General features: G+C 51.6%; 2 protein-coding genes across 9 annotated transcripts in view; one reads left to right on the top strand and one right to left on the bottom strand.

Moving 5' to 3' along the window:
* Positions 1 to 3: 3 nt before the first annotated feature.
* DRP2 (dystrophin related protein 2) overlaps positions 4 to 17,568 on the bottom strand; it is a 60,738-nt gene continuing 43,173 nt past the window's right edge. For 6 of the 8 annotated variants that reach the window (XM_019536302.1, XM_019536300.1, XM_019536301.1 and 3 more), the window contains 3 exons: positions 15,015 to 15,252; positions 14,695 to 14,815; positions 13,643 to 14,283 (listed from right to left, as the gene is read on the bottom strand). In XM_019536302.1, the coding sequence (XP_019391847.1) occupies positions 14,147 to 14,283; positions 14,695 to 14,815; positions 15,015 to 15,252 (496 nt within the window). In that variant the 3' untranslated portion in view covers positions 13,643 to 14,146. Of the gene's footprint in view, positions 24 to 66; positions 284 to 11,938; positions 13,057 to 13,642; positions 14,284 to 14,694; positions 14,816 to 15,014; positions 15,253 to 17,042; positions 17,049 to 17,568 lie in introns of those variants that run through there. The other 2 variants (XM_019536303.1, XR_002101344.1) reach the window with 2 other exon arrangements.
* Positions 999 to 9,516, top strand: LOC109310932 (trichohyalin-like). The gene is made up of 7 exons (XM_019536307.1): positions 999 to 1,211; positions 2,107 to 2,286; positions 3,025 to 3,213; positions 3,457 to 3,633; positions 4,201 to 4,342; positions 5,345 to 6,490; positions 6,524 to 9,516. The coding sequence occupies exons 1-7, from the start codon at positions 1,110 to 1,112 to the stop codon at positions 6,796 to 6,798; spliced, it is 2,211 nt and encodes a 736-aa protein (XP_019391852.1). The 5' UTR covers positions 999 to 1,109; the 3' UTR covers positions 6,799 to 9,516.

A 17,568-nucleotide genomic window follows, 5' to 3' on the forward strand; every position in this document is an offset into this window, starting at 1 on the left:
TTGTGTCAGAGGGTCTCTGCTCCCTGATATTGCTCTGGGTCTTGTCGTCTTTTGTTTCCAGAATCCTTTGGGATGCTGCTGAGAGCGTGGCTGTGCCATCCAAGCAATGGGCATGGACTTCCCAGCATTATGTATGCCTGTAAGGACAGCCCAGACAGCTCACTACAGAGTGGCTACCCTACACTCACCCTGAAAACCAGTGTTACCTGAGAAGTTTGCACATGGGTTTAGTCTTTAGTGGACTTTAGAAGTGGAGCTGTTCTGCTGGCATCTTGTTCCTGTGCTGACTTTAAGAAAAACAACCAATAAAGCATGTTTCCAACTCAGTGTGCCCCTTAATTCTCTTGTCTCCAGAACTGTCTTATGGCTGGCAAGCTCCCAGTGTCATCTGGAGTTGGCCTGTACATATTGCTCTGTGATGGTGTTCTGATGCCGCTGCAGCTTGGCCAGACTCATAATGCTGAGATTGCTCTTGCTTGGTTGGGGATGGAAAAGGAGACTAGCTAGAGAGAGAAAGCTCTGCGTACAAGAGCACATAGAAACTGCTAGAAGATTAATGGGGAAAGGAGGGGGGCAAGGACTGCAGAAAGAATGGAACCTTTTCTAATCTTGGCAGATCAGGGAGGCAAATCTGAGATTAACCTAGCAGGGTGGGAAGAGGATTAGAAAGGCAGCTCCCATCTGCAGCTGTCAGAATGCATCAGATGGTATTTGGGGACAGGCAGAGGGTGTGGCATGGGCTTTTCTGTACTGTAGAAAAGGGAGCAGTGAGGCAAAGATAGATGGGTAGGGAAGGATAACTGCTAACAGCCCCCACCATTCATGGGGGAGGCTTACTGCATATAAAGACTCATGGTCCTGAAGGGCAGAGGAAGTTGGGACTCTTAGGGCAATGTTGCAGCCTTGAGCCAGCTAGGAGGTATCAAAGGCTACTGAAATGATACGGGGGGGGGGGGGGGGGGGGGGGGAGGAGGGGGGGGGGGGGGGGGGGGGGGGGGGGGGGAGAGAGCTCTTGTAGGCAGGAGATGAAGGTACTATGAGGAGAGCTGTAGAGAGAGAGCACAGAACTGTGTCCAGTCCACTTCTTCAGGGGAAGACCTTCTGCCTGCATGATAATGGATGCAACGTACCTTCTTAACGTGCCGGGTGTCAAGAAGAAGATTTTGCACGGAGGCTGTGGGCAGCTGCCAACATTCCAAGATGGGAGTAAGGTAATCGTGCCAGGGGCATCTCTGCTAGCTAAGAGGCGCCAGAGCTGGGCAGGGATGTCCTTACCCCTAGAGCAGCGGGCAGTGGGAATCCCTAGCAGCCCCTCCCTACTGCTCTGCTTTGAGTGGTGACCTAAGACACTTACTACTGCAGTCTACCTGCTCCAGGGCCTCTTAGAAGTGCGCATCATTAAATCAGAACCAAACCCAACACAGGTGAATTCTTCCAGCCATTCAAGATGGAATTAAAGGTGTTTACCAGGCAGCAGGTATTTCACTCTGTTCTCCACCTGGGCTCTGGTATTCCAGCTGTATTCTGTGTGCCTCCATCATCAACAGCTGCAAGAGGCCAAGCAGTTGGGATTCAGCTGACAGTTTTGCTGCTATAATCCATCATGGTCTGGAGCTCCATGAATTCACTGCAAACAGAGGGCATAAAGGTGTCTGGCAGTGACATCATCCACCCAAATACTGTACCCAGGGGGATGACAATGGGTGTAATAGTGCCACTTAACTGCTGTCCAGCAGTGGGACTGGAGGAGTTACTTGGCTATTAGCTTTCAGCATCCCTGCTGCGAAGTTTGCACCAGACAGATGCTGGCAGGGTATTGCTGAGGGACCTCTTGCTACTAGTCTGATTTGTGTTGGGCTAAAGGGGGCAGCCACAGATGGCAGCTGGACATGGAAGAAGTTAGCATGAGGAGCATCTCACAGACTCTAAGAAACAGGCAGGAGGTGCTCTGTTTTCACTGTACGTGGCGGGGCATGGTGAGAGAATTTATGCTGATCTGGATGCTTGTGAGCCTGTCTCCTTGAGGTCAGGGTGGGGGAGGAGAGGAAGGAACTACCCAAGTGCCCCGGGACTGACCCACTCTGCCCTGATCTCTCCCTGAGGCAGATCACATTCCACTTCCAGACACTGAAAGATGACTTTGAGCGCACGGTGATCGACGACAGCCGAGAGTCTGGTATCCCCATGGAGATCATCGTGGGAAAGATGTTTAAGATGGAGGTGTGGGAGACGCTGCTGACCTCCATGCGCATCAGAGAGGTGGCAGAGTTCTGGTGTGATGCTGTTGTGAGTGATGTACCCAGGCTTCAATTCCTGAGACCCACCACCCATGCCAAAATTCGTGTGTGCACATACACACACAAGCCCATGAACCACATGGCAGGTGCACATCCACCTCCCTCGGGTTCAAGCAGGCCCTCAACCCAATCACCAGCCTTTCACTAAGCAGTGATAGTTTCCCCAGGGATTTTAGGTGAGGAGCCCAGGTTAAGGCTGCCCAAGCCTAGCAGTCCACCAGGCTTGCATGGTCCAAGTGCACCAGTTCCTACTGCCAAAGGCACACAAGGGAGTGATGTGGTCAGTACCATCTGCTTGGCCTCAACCCCTGAGAGTGCAAATGACCAAATACCCACTGACAGTTGGATCATCTGGGAGCAACTTGCAAAATGGGGCTTCAAGTCACCCTTGGATGTGTACAGATACCTCATACTTGTTTTGCTAATGCACCTGGCCCCCTCAGGGATCATAACATGGGGCACAGTGGAGGCTACAGATTAGCAGACTAGGAATTAGCTTGGAGAGGAGGGGATCTGTACAGCCATTTTCATAGCACCCCCATGCCTGTGCTAGACTCCAGGCCCCAGACTCAGATTGTGCCTCTCCTACTTGGCCAGCTGAGCAGGGGTTCCCCTTAAACTCCCCAACTAAGAGCACCAGGCATACCCTGGTCATGACCTCCCTGTGGCCACAGCAAGGAGAGCAAGTTTTGTATATGTACCTGAACAGAGGCTTCCTCTTCTTCAGCACACAGGCATGTATGCCTTGGTCTCCAAGGGCATGAGGAGAATTGCAGAGGGCAAGGACCCCTTAGAGGGACAAAAGCACCGCTGTGGGATGGGGAACATGTTTGACTACCACAGCACAGGCTATGAGGACCTGGATGAACTACAGAGGACACCGCAGCCCCTCATCTTCATCATGGAGCTTTTCAAAGTGAGGCTGTGAGGGGAGAGGTGGCTAGGGGGTGACGGGGGTGGAGGGTAAAAGGTTTTGAGGGCAGTGATCGGGTGAAGCACAGCTCCTGCTCAATGCAGTAGTGTGCAAAATTGTCCAGACAGGTAGCTCCTCTGGGGCTGTGGGGGAGGGGGGCAGGGAGGGGCAAGCAACAGTGCTTATAAGGAGACTTGAGGAGCACTCAGGGTGAGTGCATGCAGGGATATCACTCCCCCTTCCCAGGTAGATGATCCTTCTGCCTACAAGCGAGACACATGGGCCATGAGCAAAGAGGAGAAGCTGGCAGCAGTGCCTGTGTTGCACAGCGAGGGCAACCGGCTCGTCCTGCACAAGAAGTACCGTGAGGCAGCTGAGAAGTACCAGGAAGCTGTTATCTGCCTCCGGAACCTGCAAGCCAAGGTGAGCACCCACATGGTGACCAACAGCTGCAGGGGGTGTAGCCCAGACAAGCCGGTAACACTTCCCTCCTCAGTTCCTCAACTGTGCTGCCACCACCTGCACAGGTCATGCCTGTGGTGCAGAGCTGTGGTACCTACCAGCCTGCTGTCCTCCACCGGGAAGGGGAGCCAAGCAATTCTTCTAAGCTAGAAAGATCTTAGTCAACCATTGCTTTGCACAGTGTGGTTGCTCCCTGAGTCTGGTACTTCTAGGCCTGTTTTAGGTCTTCCCTGGTACAAAATCCCATAAATAAAATAAGCAAATGGAAAGCGTGAGGTGGATGATCAGGGCTCACTGTGAGTGCTCCAGACTGGCCATTGAACCAGAGAGGTACCTAAAGGGCATGCAAGTGTGGCTAGCAGAGGGTGTATTCAGGGTGTCTCACCCCATTGGAGCCAGTGGACTCCACTTACCAAACCTGTCTGTTCAGCTGCCTTGGAACATTGCTAGGATGCTCCCCAGCTACGTATGACACCTGCCTTGGAGAGCAGCACACCTTGACCTGCATGTTGCTGGCTTTGTGAGCAGGAGAAGCCCTGGGAGGAGGACTGGCTGAAGCTGCAGAATCTCATGACACCCCTCATGCTGAACTATTGCCAGTGCCAGCTGGAGCTGGGCGAGTACTATGAGGTCTTGGAGCACACTACTGAGATCCTTCAGAAAAACCATGGTAAGGGCAGTAGAGTAGGCCCCTCCACCTGCCTCCCAGACTCTAATCCCTTCAGTCCTGGCAAGAAGTGGCCTCTGTCCTGCTTCTAATCCCCAAGACCTAATTTTCTTTAACTGCTCCCTCAGATGCCACCTCCTACTCTGCCTCTTTCACTTAGGAAGCTTAGCATCCTCTGTTGAGCTTCTCCTGCCCACAAGTTGCACTGCCTATGTGAGGTTTGGCCATAGAATTTAGTTGCAGCTGAAGCTCCTCTTGATGAGGGCAGTGGCAGAGCCAGCAATATAAGCTAACCTTCTACTGCAGAGCGTCAGAGCCATTCCCAGGCTGGGGAGGAGCTTGCACTCTGGCTGAGAGATGGGGTAGGTCTCTCATCCACCAGTTTTCCCCTCTGAGAACTCTAGGTTGCAGTGAAAGGGAAACACTTTACACCAGGCATGATTTAGACTGTAGAACTCATCACCAGACAGAAGCTCAGAGCTTAGGAGGATTTTAGAAATTCAGCATGGACTATGAGAACATCTCATGCTTGGATATAAAGCCTTCATGGTCCAGTGCATGAATAAACCCCCCTGACTGATAGGGGCTCCTAAGAAGCTTCCCCACTCAGGAGGCCATGCTATAATTGTCCATGTTGCAGTTTCATGCACTTTCCTGTGAAGTGGTTAGTACTGGCCAAAGCTAGGATACTGGACCAGATGGAGCAGCTTCAGTTGATCTGCCTTTGCAGACTGGACACTGGACTCCTTTTGGGTGTCAGGGGACAAGAAGAGAGTAAAACTGTGCAGCAAGTGTGGGCTCCCATACCCTGCTGCTCTTGCTAAAGGAGTAAGCAGAGACTAAGTCTGCTCTTGCTTATCCATTTGGAAGGCTCAGAAGGGCTGTTGGGCTCCAGCAGGAGACCTGTATGGCCATCTTCTGTGGGCAGAGGTGCTGGATATGGGTCAGAGCCTGGGACAGCTGAACAGGAGGAGAGCTCACCTCAGTTTTTCTCCACTCTTATAGAAAATGCAAAGGCCTATTTCAAGCGTGCAAAGGCCCACGCTGCTGTCTGGAATGAAAAGGAGGCACGGAATGACTTCTTGCAGGCAGCTCAGCTGGATCCATCAATGGCAGCAGCTGCGAAAAAAGAGATGAAGATCTTGGGAGAAAGGATGAGGAAAAAACATGTTGAAGATTGCAAGAGATACCAGGGGCTCTTTCAGCAGCCTCAGCCTGAGGGAGCAGCAACAGGGGAAGAGCAGCAGGCAGGAGGTGGGGATGCTACAGCTGGTAGTGAGGAGGGAGGCAGAGGTCGGGAAAAGTCAGAGACAGGATTGGGAACAGAGTGCTTCAGAGCAGAGAGGAAAGAAGCTGACCAAGAGAATTCAAGGGAAGAGCTGAGGGTAGAAGCAGCAAGACTTAAAGAGAACAGGCAGAGGGAAGGACCTGGTCAGGTGAGTTCTAGGGCAGAGATAATGGAGGAGGAGGAGGAACATGGAGAGAACAGACAGAGGGAAGAACCACACCAGGGGAATTCTGGGACTGCAGAAGTCCCTGGCCAGACCAAACAAAGGAAAGAACCAGACCAAGGGAACTCTGAGGTCCCAGATGAGACCAAAGACAGGGAAAAACAGGAGCAGGAGAATTCTGTGCCAGAGGCAAGGATAGAGGAGGAAGGACAGGAGGAGAGCTGGCAGAGGGAAGAAACAGAAAAGAGAAATACAGGGCTGGGAGACTCAATGCCTGGGGAAGAGAACACCAAGATGCAAGAACTGGAGCAGGGCAATTCAGGGGCAGAAAAGGTGGGACTTGGGGAGGGGAACTTAGAAGGAAAGAAGAAAGTCCAAGGCCATGGGAACTTCAAGGCCAAGAAGGGAACTGAAGAGGCAAAACTTGGGGAAAAAAGCACTCCAAAGAAAGACCCAGACCTAGGCAGCAGTGGGGCAGGGGAGACAGGACATGGAGAAGGGACTGCAGAAACATGGATGGAAGGACCAGACCAGAGGAACTCTGGTCAAGAGAGTAGGACAAGAGAGGAGGAGCTCAGAGAAGAGAGCACAAGAGGGGAAGAACCAGGGCAAGGCAGTTCTGGGGCAGAGACAAGCCTTGTGGAAGGATCAGACCAAGGGAATTTTGGGGACAGTGGAAGTGTGGGAGATACAGGTGATGGAAAAGAAAACATAGCAGAGAAGGAAGAGCAGACAGAAGAAACAAAGCACGGGAGCTGCAGCAAAGGCAGAACAGGGGAAGGCCAAAGGAAGTGTGGGACAGAGGGGCAGGCTGCAGAGCCAAGCCCTGGAAAAGGTGGCTCTGGTGAGGGGCCTGTGGCAGAAAGCCAAGGAGGGAGCCCAGAGGTGGATGGAGAATGGGAAGGGAGAGCTGAAGGGCACTGCTTCTCCAAGACAGCAGAGCAGAGCTTAGAGGAGAGGACATGGCAGGGGAGAGACCATGGCAGGAAACCTCAAGAAGACTGCTGAGAAGTATCAGACACTTCCTGGCCAACAAACTGGAATGAGGCCAGCACTGAAGGCGCATGCTCCTCGTCAAGTGGGGGAACACGGGTGGGTCAAGCTTCCTTCAACCTATGCAGGACAGAGTTGAACAGGGGATGGGTATAGTGGGATGGGCTGCACCATTTGGAGCTCCTCTGACCTAAAAGAGCCTCTGGCCCCCAGGGCTAGGCTTCCTGAAAGACGACTGAGCTCTTTGGTGCCTGCCAGGTCTTTGGGGTACATGGTGCTTCCCTTCCTGTCAGGGCTTCACTGCCTGCTGAGATCAGAGGAATCACCACAGCCGGGGTGGCAGGAGCCAGTGCTATCAATGTCATCTCCTTCTCTCTACCTTCAGAGTATGACAGATGCTTCCTGTTCCCCAAACCATCTCTGTGCTCGCAGCCTGAGCCAGGCCCCCTTGCCCCACGCAGTCATCAGCCCTGGCTCCTCTGAAAGTCTTCCTCATGTCTCTGCTGTTGAGTTTGTTTCCTGAGAAATAAAGCACTTTTTTGGCAAGGCTCTGGCTGAACTCTTTCCTGGATGTTGCCAGCATCTTTGAGGCAGCAGTTACATATGTTCACAGGCTGGTCCTGCAGGCCAAGTGCTTGTATCAGCAGGAAAGCTGTGCTGTCTATGCACAACTCCCAAGCAGGGTCCTCCTGTACATGGCGGCCCTGCATCTTTGCCCAGTATTCAGGCAATCCCCATCCTGTGGGATGTGCAGGCTGAAGTCCAAGGGCAGAACGCAGAAAGAGTTACTTTGCTCTAACTATGAGCCTTTCCCTTCCCCATTGACTTAGGCTGCACTTTGCTCCTTGTTGATAGTGGGGAGAGAAGGTTTCAGGCACTCCAGAGACCCAAGTGGATTCTCACCGGCGGCAATGGATGGGCTGTCCAGATGGAGCAGGTGGAAGAAACTGAATAGGGCCCTGAAAAAAAAAAATTCTTTGCTCTCGATTGCAGAGACCTGGCTTCAGTCTATAAACAAGGGAGGGAGGGTAAATCTGAGTGTTAAAGCTCCTAGACTGTCTCTGATTTTAGGGCCAGTCCTTTGCCTTAGTGTCTCAGTTTGCCCATTTGCATTTTTTAGACCTGGCCAAAGAACATCTGCAAAGCACTTTGTGCTTCCAGATGAACATGCCTAGTGCTGTTAGAGTGAAGGAGAGGCAGTGGTAACCTGCTAGCTGAAAACAACCCTGGTAGAGAAGGTCACACCAGAAGAGTGATAGGGTGGGGAGTGTGGACATTTCTTTAGGCACCCAGTGGCTCCTGTTTGTTTGCTCATTTATGCTGCGACTGCACAGAAGAAAAGCTTTGCAAACAGGAGCATGCAACTTAAGACTATAAAGGCCAGGTGACACTTTGTAAACTGAGCATTGACAGGAAGAAGAGAACAAACCCCAGTCTGATCTGAGCAGAGAAGGGATCTGGGAAATGCCACCTCCTTCCTGCACTATGGCTTCCCCTAGTGTGCTTGCAGCCTCCTGCCTGCTTGCTGATAATGACAGACTGGTCGCCGGACCAGCAGTGCTTGGGAAGAGGCTGGAGCATGCTGTGGGCTCACGCTGACAGAACTGCTAATGAAGACCTTGCTGCAGAACCTTTAGTCCTGGTGATGGCATGAGAACAGAAGCAGCAGCCTGCTCCATTTCCAAATGCACCCTGGAATCTGCAAGTGCTGACCGGGGTGGGGCGGGGGAGAGATGCATGTTATCTGAGCAAATCTGATCTAGACCTGGTTTGCACACACCACCATGGGGAACCAAAGAACAGGGTGGCCAGGCACAAGCCAGGAAGGGGAGTTGGGAATGGACAATTCCATAGAGATGTGCCCACAGGGGAGGGTCCTTCAGTACCTGCCACTTGGCAGAAGGAATCTCTGAGACAACCAGGGAAGACCACAGCAACCCTCCTCCAGAGGGAAGGGGAAGCCCAGAGAAATAAGAGGCCGAAGTACCAGCCAGGGTATCAATAGAAATACAAATTTATTCTCTTTCCAGAGCAGAAATGGAGAGAAGCCAGTGAGGACAGAACCAAGTAAATGGTAACTCCAGTGTTAGCCACTTTGTTCCCCTCCCAGCTCCATCCCAGTGCAGTAACAGAAATCCTGACTTTGCTCATGCACAGCACAACTCTGCATGTGCTGGAGTGTCCCAGAGGAGGGCATAGCCAGTCTGGGTCAAACCTTTAGGCACAGGACTTGTGGAGGTACAGAGATCTCTGATCCTCTACTGCTGCCCTTCCAGTAGAGGATGAGGGAAAGACTCTGAGGGGCAGAAGGAGGAAGCTCCACACAGGCAGAAAATTGGAGTCTATCAACTTTAAACAGTGACTTTATAGCGAGTCCCCTGCTGTTACCTTTATCCAGCAGGAAGTTTGTATCAGGGCCTAGACTTGCACTCACAGCAAGGAGAAAACGTTTGAAAGTGGGGAACCAAATACAGGTTTGGCAGGAGGGAATTAAGAGTCCCTGGTTGACACAGGGCAGGTTTGAGGCAGCAGAATGCCCTGGGTGGGATGGATGGACGGCAGAGTGCAGGGAGTGCCTGGGGCCAAAGCAAGTACCAGGTGGCAGTGCTTTAGTAAAGCCACAGGAAGCACTTCTGGGCAGGGCCTCCCAGCCCCTCACACCACTTTTACTTCACTGTCTAGGCACCAACTTGCTCAGTGGAAAAATAAACACTCTGGAGCTCAGCTCCTGCACACACTAGTGCTGTCTTACTTGGAGCTCTTGCTTGCACCCCAAAGAGGGAGGTCACAGTGGAAGCTGCTAACCCATTTTTGGAGGTACTTTTGCTTTTCTTCCTTCTGCAGCTCCACACCAGGGCCACCTCCAGCCAGCATTGCATTCAGATCTGCCTTTCTCCTCTCAGAACAACAAATAGGCCTGTTAGCACTTTCCAACAAACAAACATCTCCCAGCCCAGCCAGCTCCCCACAACAGGGTGATTCCTACTCAGCAGGCCACTCAGCCTGGACCTCCACAGCTCGGAAAGCCAAAGGACCCTGTGGGGATCCTCATGTCCTGGTCTGCTTTCAGTGCTCTAGGGCTCTGAGCTTTGTGCTGTCCCAGCAGACAGAGCACAGGGGAGCAGCCCTGGTTCTGCACTTGCTTCTCCGGCCTAGTACCCGAGCCAGGCGAAGGAGGCAACATGGAAAATGTCCTCCTCCATCCCTGTCTGGACGAAGCACAGCCTGTTTCTTCTGCAGGCACTGGTTGACTGGAGCTCTGTAATGGCACAATGCAGCTCCCTCAGTGAGCAGCAACCACTCAGTTCAGGGCTCCCAGGGGATAGAGACCAATCAGCAGGGTGTGAGCACAACTCAGGCCTCTGGAAGTGCAGAACTCAGAGAAGCATTCTTCACAGCCTGCAGCAGCATCTCCCCTGCCCAAGCTTTCTGCAGTGGTCCCAAGCAACCACCAGGCTGTCTCTGAAGCAAACTGTGGTCCTTGGCTACATGGAGGCATCCCCAGGCAAGAAGTGCTCTCAGGCTGCTGCTCAAAATGTTCTTGGCAGGGAACACATCTACACAGCCCTCCACAAATGCTTTTTTGTCTTTCCTAACGCATGGTGCCTTTAACTCCCTGCAACAGCCATGTTAGCACACCACACAACCCTCTGAAGCTGGCCTAGTACAAGACAGTCCAGCACATGTTGCCACTCAATACACAGCAAGAAGCCAAATATAAACATGCTACATCAAGGCCAATACCAGAATCCACCCCTCTCTAATATAAAACGTGCTACAGCAATCCTAACAACCTACAGTTCTTCCAGGGTGCAACATAGAAGAGCAAGCCACAGTGCTACTAATGGAGACCAAAAATCCACAAGACTGTCAGTGCACAATATCGGCACAAAGTCACTGCAACTCCACTGCACTACAAAAGGCCACATACCACATAATCCACAACACACAGCACCAAACAAGACCCACAGCATTACACCTCTACTACACAACACATCAAACATAAGAGAACAAAGACCTTCCAACACACAGCACACTACTTCAAAGTGAACGTAACAGTGCCTTCGATGCACCACAGTAAAGGAAGTCTACTAGTCTGAACCATACTTTGGCAATCCTAATGTCATCTACAGCACCTTTGCTACACAAGGGCAAACAGCAGCAAAAGCCAGAACTTTTCCAAACACAAGCCCAAGAGTCATGCAAGGTCTCCATGATCTACACGATTTTGCCCATGAAATTCTGTTAGAAATGCCTTGTGACGTAACTTTTTGGAGAAACAGCAGCCCAAACACAGCCTACATACAGCGTTCTACCCTGGTCTTCACAAACCTTTCCATCAAGCTAAAACAATTCAATCTCATTGCTTCACAGCCTACAACCTCCATTAGAGCAATAAAGAGAGAACATTTTACTTCTTTCCCAACTTGTTCCCACTGCAAAACACTTCTCAGTACCTGAACTCCACCGCCTTCTCAGACATAACGCTTTTCCCTACACAAACAGCTTGCAGAACCTTCTAGATCCAAGAGCATCCAAGGTATCCTTCTTGGATAACGTACTGCTACACTACAAGACACCAGGGAATCTTGCATGCTTGCAAAACTTTTGCACTCCACCCTGGTACCAAATACTTCCCTCATTGAAGAAAGAGATCCCTGGATTATAGCAAATGATCTAAGGTTCCAAAGTCCAGTGACAGGAAGCAAGATTTTAGAAGTATGGTGGAGGTCATCAGAGTTCAGTTCCATCTCCTTTTTCTAAGATAACATCAAAATACACCTCACAGTATATAATGGATGGCCCAATGCCATGATGACCACAAGCGTTCAGTGGCACTTATAGTTCTCCCATCTCTCCTTTAACCCCTGGCAGAAAAGAAGCTGTCAGTTGTAGATTCTTACCTATCAGCCAGAGAAGCAGAGGAGTCCTTGCCAGGTACAGTGGATATGGAAATGCTAACAGGCATAACAATACCAGAGAACAGCCAAAGAGCCAGAAATTTCAAATGCCAACAGGGAAATAAACCCAAGGAACCTGCTGTCACATCCCTCAGCCTGCTGGAAGTCCTCTGATGGAAGCAGGGCTGCCTATTCCACTTAACCTCATCTCCCTCACAGAAGGGATAGGGGCCCCTTGCTGAACTATGAGGGGGAAGTTGTGGAACAAGCCTGCATGTTACAGTAAGTAAACACAGCTCACAGAAGCAAGTCCTGGATCAACAGACCAGTGCCACTAGTCTGGTGCCACAAGAGTTTCTGCTCCAGAGGCAACACAACCTGGGCATCTTGACAGGGAGCTGGGAGAGTATGAGATGGCACACAAGGTGCCTGTCCCCACAGAAGCAAATGTTGGACTAGATCAAAACAGCAAGGCGCAAATTAACACTTCACAAGGTATTAGAATTTAATATGCGAATGAGTCCATGATAGTATTTGAGTACAGAATATATATATATAAAATATATATATATATATATATATATATATATGCAAATTAAATGATAAGGTGCTCTGTTATAAAGCTTCTCTTGAGATAAGGCTACTTAGCTGGGCTGAAGCTGTAATATTGACTCCTCCCACCCACCCCCCTGTTCTCCCCAGTGCTGTTCCCATTGGGGTGGTACCTCTGAAAGTAGTGGGAGACACTGGGGTACCAGGCCATTGGAGAGAGCTCAGTTCCTGAGACTGGCAGCCTTGCACGGTTAAAAACTGAGTTTTAAAAAAAGATCCTTTGTGGTCAATGAGTTTTCAGTGGCTGTGGGAGTGTCTGGAGACTGGTACCCCACTGGAACTGGAAGCAGACTCACATAGCTGAAGGAGGTCAGGCAGGGTTGCGCTTTGCCATCTGCTGCAGGCATCATCCTTTCCTGACTCACAAGCAGGGTGAGAGTTTGTGACCAGTAAACAGAAGGAGCCTATACACTACACTCAACACCACCTTAGTGTTGCATTCAGTCCTTGCTTTCCTCTGCCTCCTTTAGAGAATTCCTTAAATCCAGCCCCCAGAGCATTAGGTCAGGACTGGTTGACCCTCAGGACAGCTCCTAAGAGCCTGCAGTCACATTCCCATGTGGTCAATGAGTATTCCCCTGAGATCTTCTGAAGTTGGTGAGCATCATGGATGACCTTCCAGTGGGGTGCCCCAAGGAGGGTCCAAGTGAAGCCTGCCACAGGGGAGTGCGATGGCATGAGCAGGGAGAGGAGAGCAGCCAAGCAGCTGGTTAGACAAAGCCTCTTACTTGTGGGAGATGTTAGATAAGGGAGGTCATACCTGAAAGAAAAACCAACAGGTCACGTAAGACGAAACTGGGGAGCGACCTGGTTAGGGCTGGAATGATAATGACCTATGCAGAAGGTACAGGTCAGGGTCAGGAGAGCCTTGGAGAAAGCATTTCTCATTACCACAGCGTAGTGTTCTTAACCTGAATGAGTTCCTGCTTCCCCCTCAGCACAATGTCTTTTGTGGTGGGGGATGGAAGGAGGCTCACCTGAGGAAATGCAGACCCCTAACAAGCACATGGATAAGAGGAAGAGCCATGTCTACTCGGAGGATTACCAGATACATTGCTGCAAGCAGCAGCCTAGGATTAGATGTGTTAAGTGCCAACCCTTAGCAGAGGGCAAAGCAGGTGCTGTGAGAAGAGAGTAGGGCATTCAGATTAGCACTAGCTATCAGATATTCTCAGTGGAGCACAGGCTATGGGAGCTTCTAAGACAGGGGTTCCCAAATTGTGGTATACGTACCCCTGGGGGTATGCAAGACATCTCTGGGGGGTACACAAAAGAAACTGTATAATAATGGATTTAATTTTCATTATAATTGGCATTTAAGGGATTAAAATATAAAACGTATCCTGGTAGGGGTATGTGGGCAGCTGGTAAATCTGGAAGGGGCTACGCAAAAAGAAAAAAAGTTTGGGAACCTCTGCTTTAAGAGACCTAGAGGAATTTTGTCAGCTAGGCTGAACGATTTGACCTAAACCCACTCAGGAAGCAGAAGCACCGTGCTCTGGACTGGGATGGATAAAGGAGCTGGTCAGGGAGACTAATACACTGGGAACCTGATGGGGTCATGCATGTTCATCTTCAAGAGACATGTAAACCTAGCAGAGCATCAGCCTGTTTAGCATAGAAGGCTCCCTTGTCTGGCTGGATTCACCTAGGAGAGAGCTGAACCAGCTGCAGTTCTCAGCAATTGTGGATCTCTTCCACAATCAGGGAGGATTCCTCCCTTGAGATCTATGGCACAGCAAGGAGTCTAAGCAGCACTTTGGCAGTCTGGCAGCAGCGTACAGCTGCAGGATTGGCTGGATTAGAATTAGGGCCTCACATAAGCCAAGCAAGATACTGAACGATGACACTCATCTTAGTGAGGAATATGAAGCCAGTGAAGGGGATTTCAGTCGACTACCTCGAGAATTGGGGAAAGCATTTCTTAGTTTCTCCATGATATCCTCCAAACACACACTGACATCCTGCATCTTGGGCTCTACCTCATCTGGAAGAAGGGGAGAGAAAGGAGAGCTATAGTTAGCAGTGCTGTCCAGAGATCACAACCCATACTGATACCAGCCAAGGTAATGCATCTACAATGCAGGACAATGCAATCAAGAAACTGATGCCCTATTCATTTGATGAACTAGGCAGTGCAGGGCCAGTTGTAAAGCCACTGGTTGTAGAGCCCTGGAAAATGCAGCTCTCTATCTGATCGCAGAGCAGCATAGGTCTGACTACTGTAGCTCCTCATTACAGAGAATACACTCACAGGCCTCTCCTTCAGCAAAACAGCTCAGTCCCATGGACAAACAACCAATGTGTTCCATCAGACTGACCTAAGAGGAGGCCCAGACAGATAGCTGGGGACTGTTAATTGGCACAAAAGGAACTCAGCCCAGCTCCAGGCCCTCACCTGCAGCTTCAGTGTCAGGGGTGTTGTGCTCCTTGTCCTTGGGCTGACTGCTCTCTGACTGGTGGGGAGAGGAAGCCAAGGAGGAGGCTGCAGAGCCATTGCCGTCTGACTCTGCTGGCGGCTGGAAAGAGAAAGGAAACTTTATAAAAACCACCTCCTGGTCACATTCCTTCTTCCCTGGAACCTTCTGTCCCTACATTTGCAGTACCTGTCCTCATGTCAGGCTCCCCTCACCCCTGAAGACAACTATTTATTTTCCTAACCCCTGATCATACCAAAGATGCTGATCTGAGACCTCTGCATCCTCCCCAGGAAGGTACCTGCAGTAGCAGCTCCCTCAGACGGTGCAGCTGGGACTCCAGCTGCTTATTGTGATCTTCCAGGATCTGCATTCTGGTCTCCAAACGGCTCTTGTGCTGCCGAAGGATCCTTGCCTCAGCCAGGAGCTCGTCACTGTGTGGATCTTGGACTGATTCAGGAGATCCCTCTGCCAGGGTTGGAGACTCTGCTGCTTCTTCGTGCTGCCATTTCAAACGCCTCAGCTCTCCTTGGAGGATCCTGGGAAGAGAAAGTCAAGATCATCCACCTGCTCCAGAAATAAAGCTGGAATCACCAAGTGGGCCCCCAGAAACACCTGTGTGCCTGGGCTTGACATCGCACTGAAGAGCAGAAATCCAGCCACAGGAGCCTTAGATGATCAGGTGCAGTTGACAGCTTTCGTCTGTCCAATTTCTCTGCCTTGCCCTGGTTCTACCCCAGTTTCAAGCAGTTTCCAGAAGGTGCACAAACACTTCAATAATGAACTAAAGCCTGAGGGAGAAGGAGGCTTCATCTTGGGGAAACAGTCTCTCTGTGAAGCCAGTTCTATCCACAGCAGAGGGTTCACTGCCATGTGGCCAACAGTAGGACTACCACAGCTCAAGAGAAGAAGCAGGCATGACAGCAAATCAGAGACACAAGAGATGGAAAAGGCCCTCAATGGTCAGCTCAGCTAGGGCCCTGACCAGGGTAGGCACAAGTGTTCTGTTGGAAACCTTTTCCAGTTTGCATGCAAGTTTGGGGCTTGGGCGATGCAGTGCTGGAGTTGGCTCCCCACCACTGGCCCCAGCCCTGGCCCTGCGCTCCAGGCACCCCAGCTCATCCATCCCATAGGGCATGTGGCCGGGAGGATAGGATGGGGCTGCAGGAGAACAAGAAGAGGCATCCAGGAGTGGGATGGGGAAGTGGGGCTGGGATCACAATGCAGTAGCAGAGGGCCCAGGGCAAAGCCATGATCCACTGCCCACATGTTCCTGCAACGCGTGCTGGTTCCACAGGCAGGGGCCTGCAGGAAGCAAATCACGGCTCTGCCCAAGCCCCATGCTGTCATCACCCCAAGATCCCAGACTCACCACTGCCTAGCAGTCAGGGCTTGGGAGCAGAGCGGGTGCACATATGTGCATCCAGCACACTTGCACCCCCCTACCTAAATGCAGTAGCAGCGGCTGATCCCACACAGGTAAGTGAGTAGGGTGAAAGGAGCCAGCACAGCTGCAGAGGATCTGGAAGGGGAGCCCCCCAGATCTCTCTTAAGTGAGCCAGCAAGAAGCCACACTCCTGAGCCACGCACGGGCAGCGTATGAGAACAGGCATGCTCTTAAGCGTTCATGCAAGGCGGGCGTGCAGCAGTAACGAAGAAGGAGTCTCCAGCAAGAGAAGATGACTCACAGCTCCACAGCCATGGTAAGGACGCAGGGAGCGGCTGCTAGGGACCCCACCCCGGTGGTGCCACCTACCCTGGGCTCTACTGAGGCCTCCACCCAGACAGAGCCCCTGGTGAGGTCGGCAGCCTCCTGCCCCCGTCTGTGGAGGCTGCCTGCTGGGGACCCGGAGGCTGTGGGCGGGAGAGGGGTCTTGTCCCCAACTTTGGGCCCTGGAGGAGCAGGTGAGGGAACTCCAGGCTGAGGCGAGCGGGCTACGGGGGATCAGGGCTGCAGAGGACAAAATTGACATGTTTTTCCATTTTCTGCAGGAACAGTTTTCTAGTGGACAGACCTCCCAGGAGAGATGCACAGCAGAGGAATGGCAGAAGGTGCCCACCAGAACCAGGGCCTCTTGGGCTAGCATGGTGGCGGCTCCCCAAGTATAACTGGGGAACAGATACAAGGCCCTGGCAGCCTTAGAGGAGAAGGCTGAAGTAGATGCCTCTGGGGGCCAAGGTGCCACTCTACACACGGCACGGTCTGAACAAGGACAGAACACTACGAGGAAGAAACGTCTGGTCCTCGTCATAGGGGATTCCATCCTGAGGGGAACGGAGGGTCCCACCTGCCAATCCGACCCCATGGCATGTGAGGTCTGCTGCCTGCCTGGGGCTCAGATTCAGGATATTACAGAGATGATCCCAGACCTCATTCGACCCTCTGACCAGTACCCCATGGTCCTAATCCATGTGGGAATGAATGATGCAGCTGGGAGCAGGCCAGACTGCATCATGAAGGACTACAAGGGCCTGGGGGCCAAGCTCAAGGACACTGGAGTGCAGGTGGTATTCTCCCAGTACGTAGATGTGGACAGTGCCATGAGGCCTGCATCGGAGTGGTCAACTAGCAGCTTTGGAGTTGGTGCTACCAGGCAGGCCTTGAGTTCCTTGACAACGACCTGCATTTTCGCACAGGGGGCATGCTCAGGTGGGATGGGCTTCACTTCTCCCCTAAAGGCAAGTGTGTCATTTTTTCCAGGTTGGCTGATCTTGTATGGTGTGCTTTAAACTAGCTTTGCTGGGGCATGGGGCCACAGGGGAACATGAGGACACTTTCCAGCCAAGACAGGTGACAAGCACAAGAAGTACCTAGGCAAGTGACAGGAGTCCGGATAGTCCTAGGATCAAGCTGG

Source organism: Crocodylus porosus, unplaced genomic scaffold, assembly GCF_001723895.1.
Source record: "Crocodylus porosus isolate Cpor-Errol unplaced genomic scaffold, CroPor_comp1, whole genome shotgun sequence".
Lineage (NCBI taxonomy): Eukaryota > Metazoa > Chordata > Crocodylia > Crocodylidae > Crocodylus > Crocodylus porosus.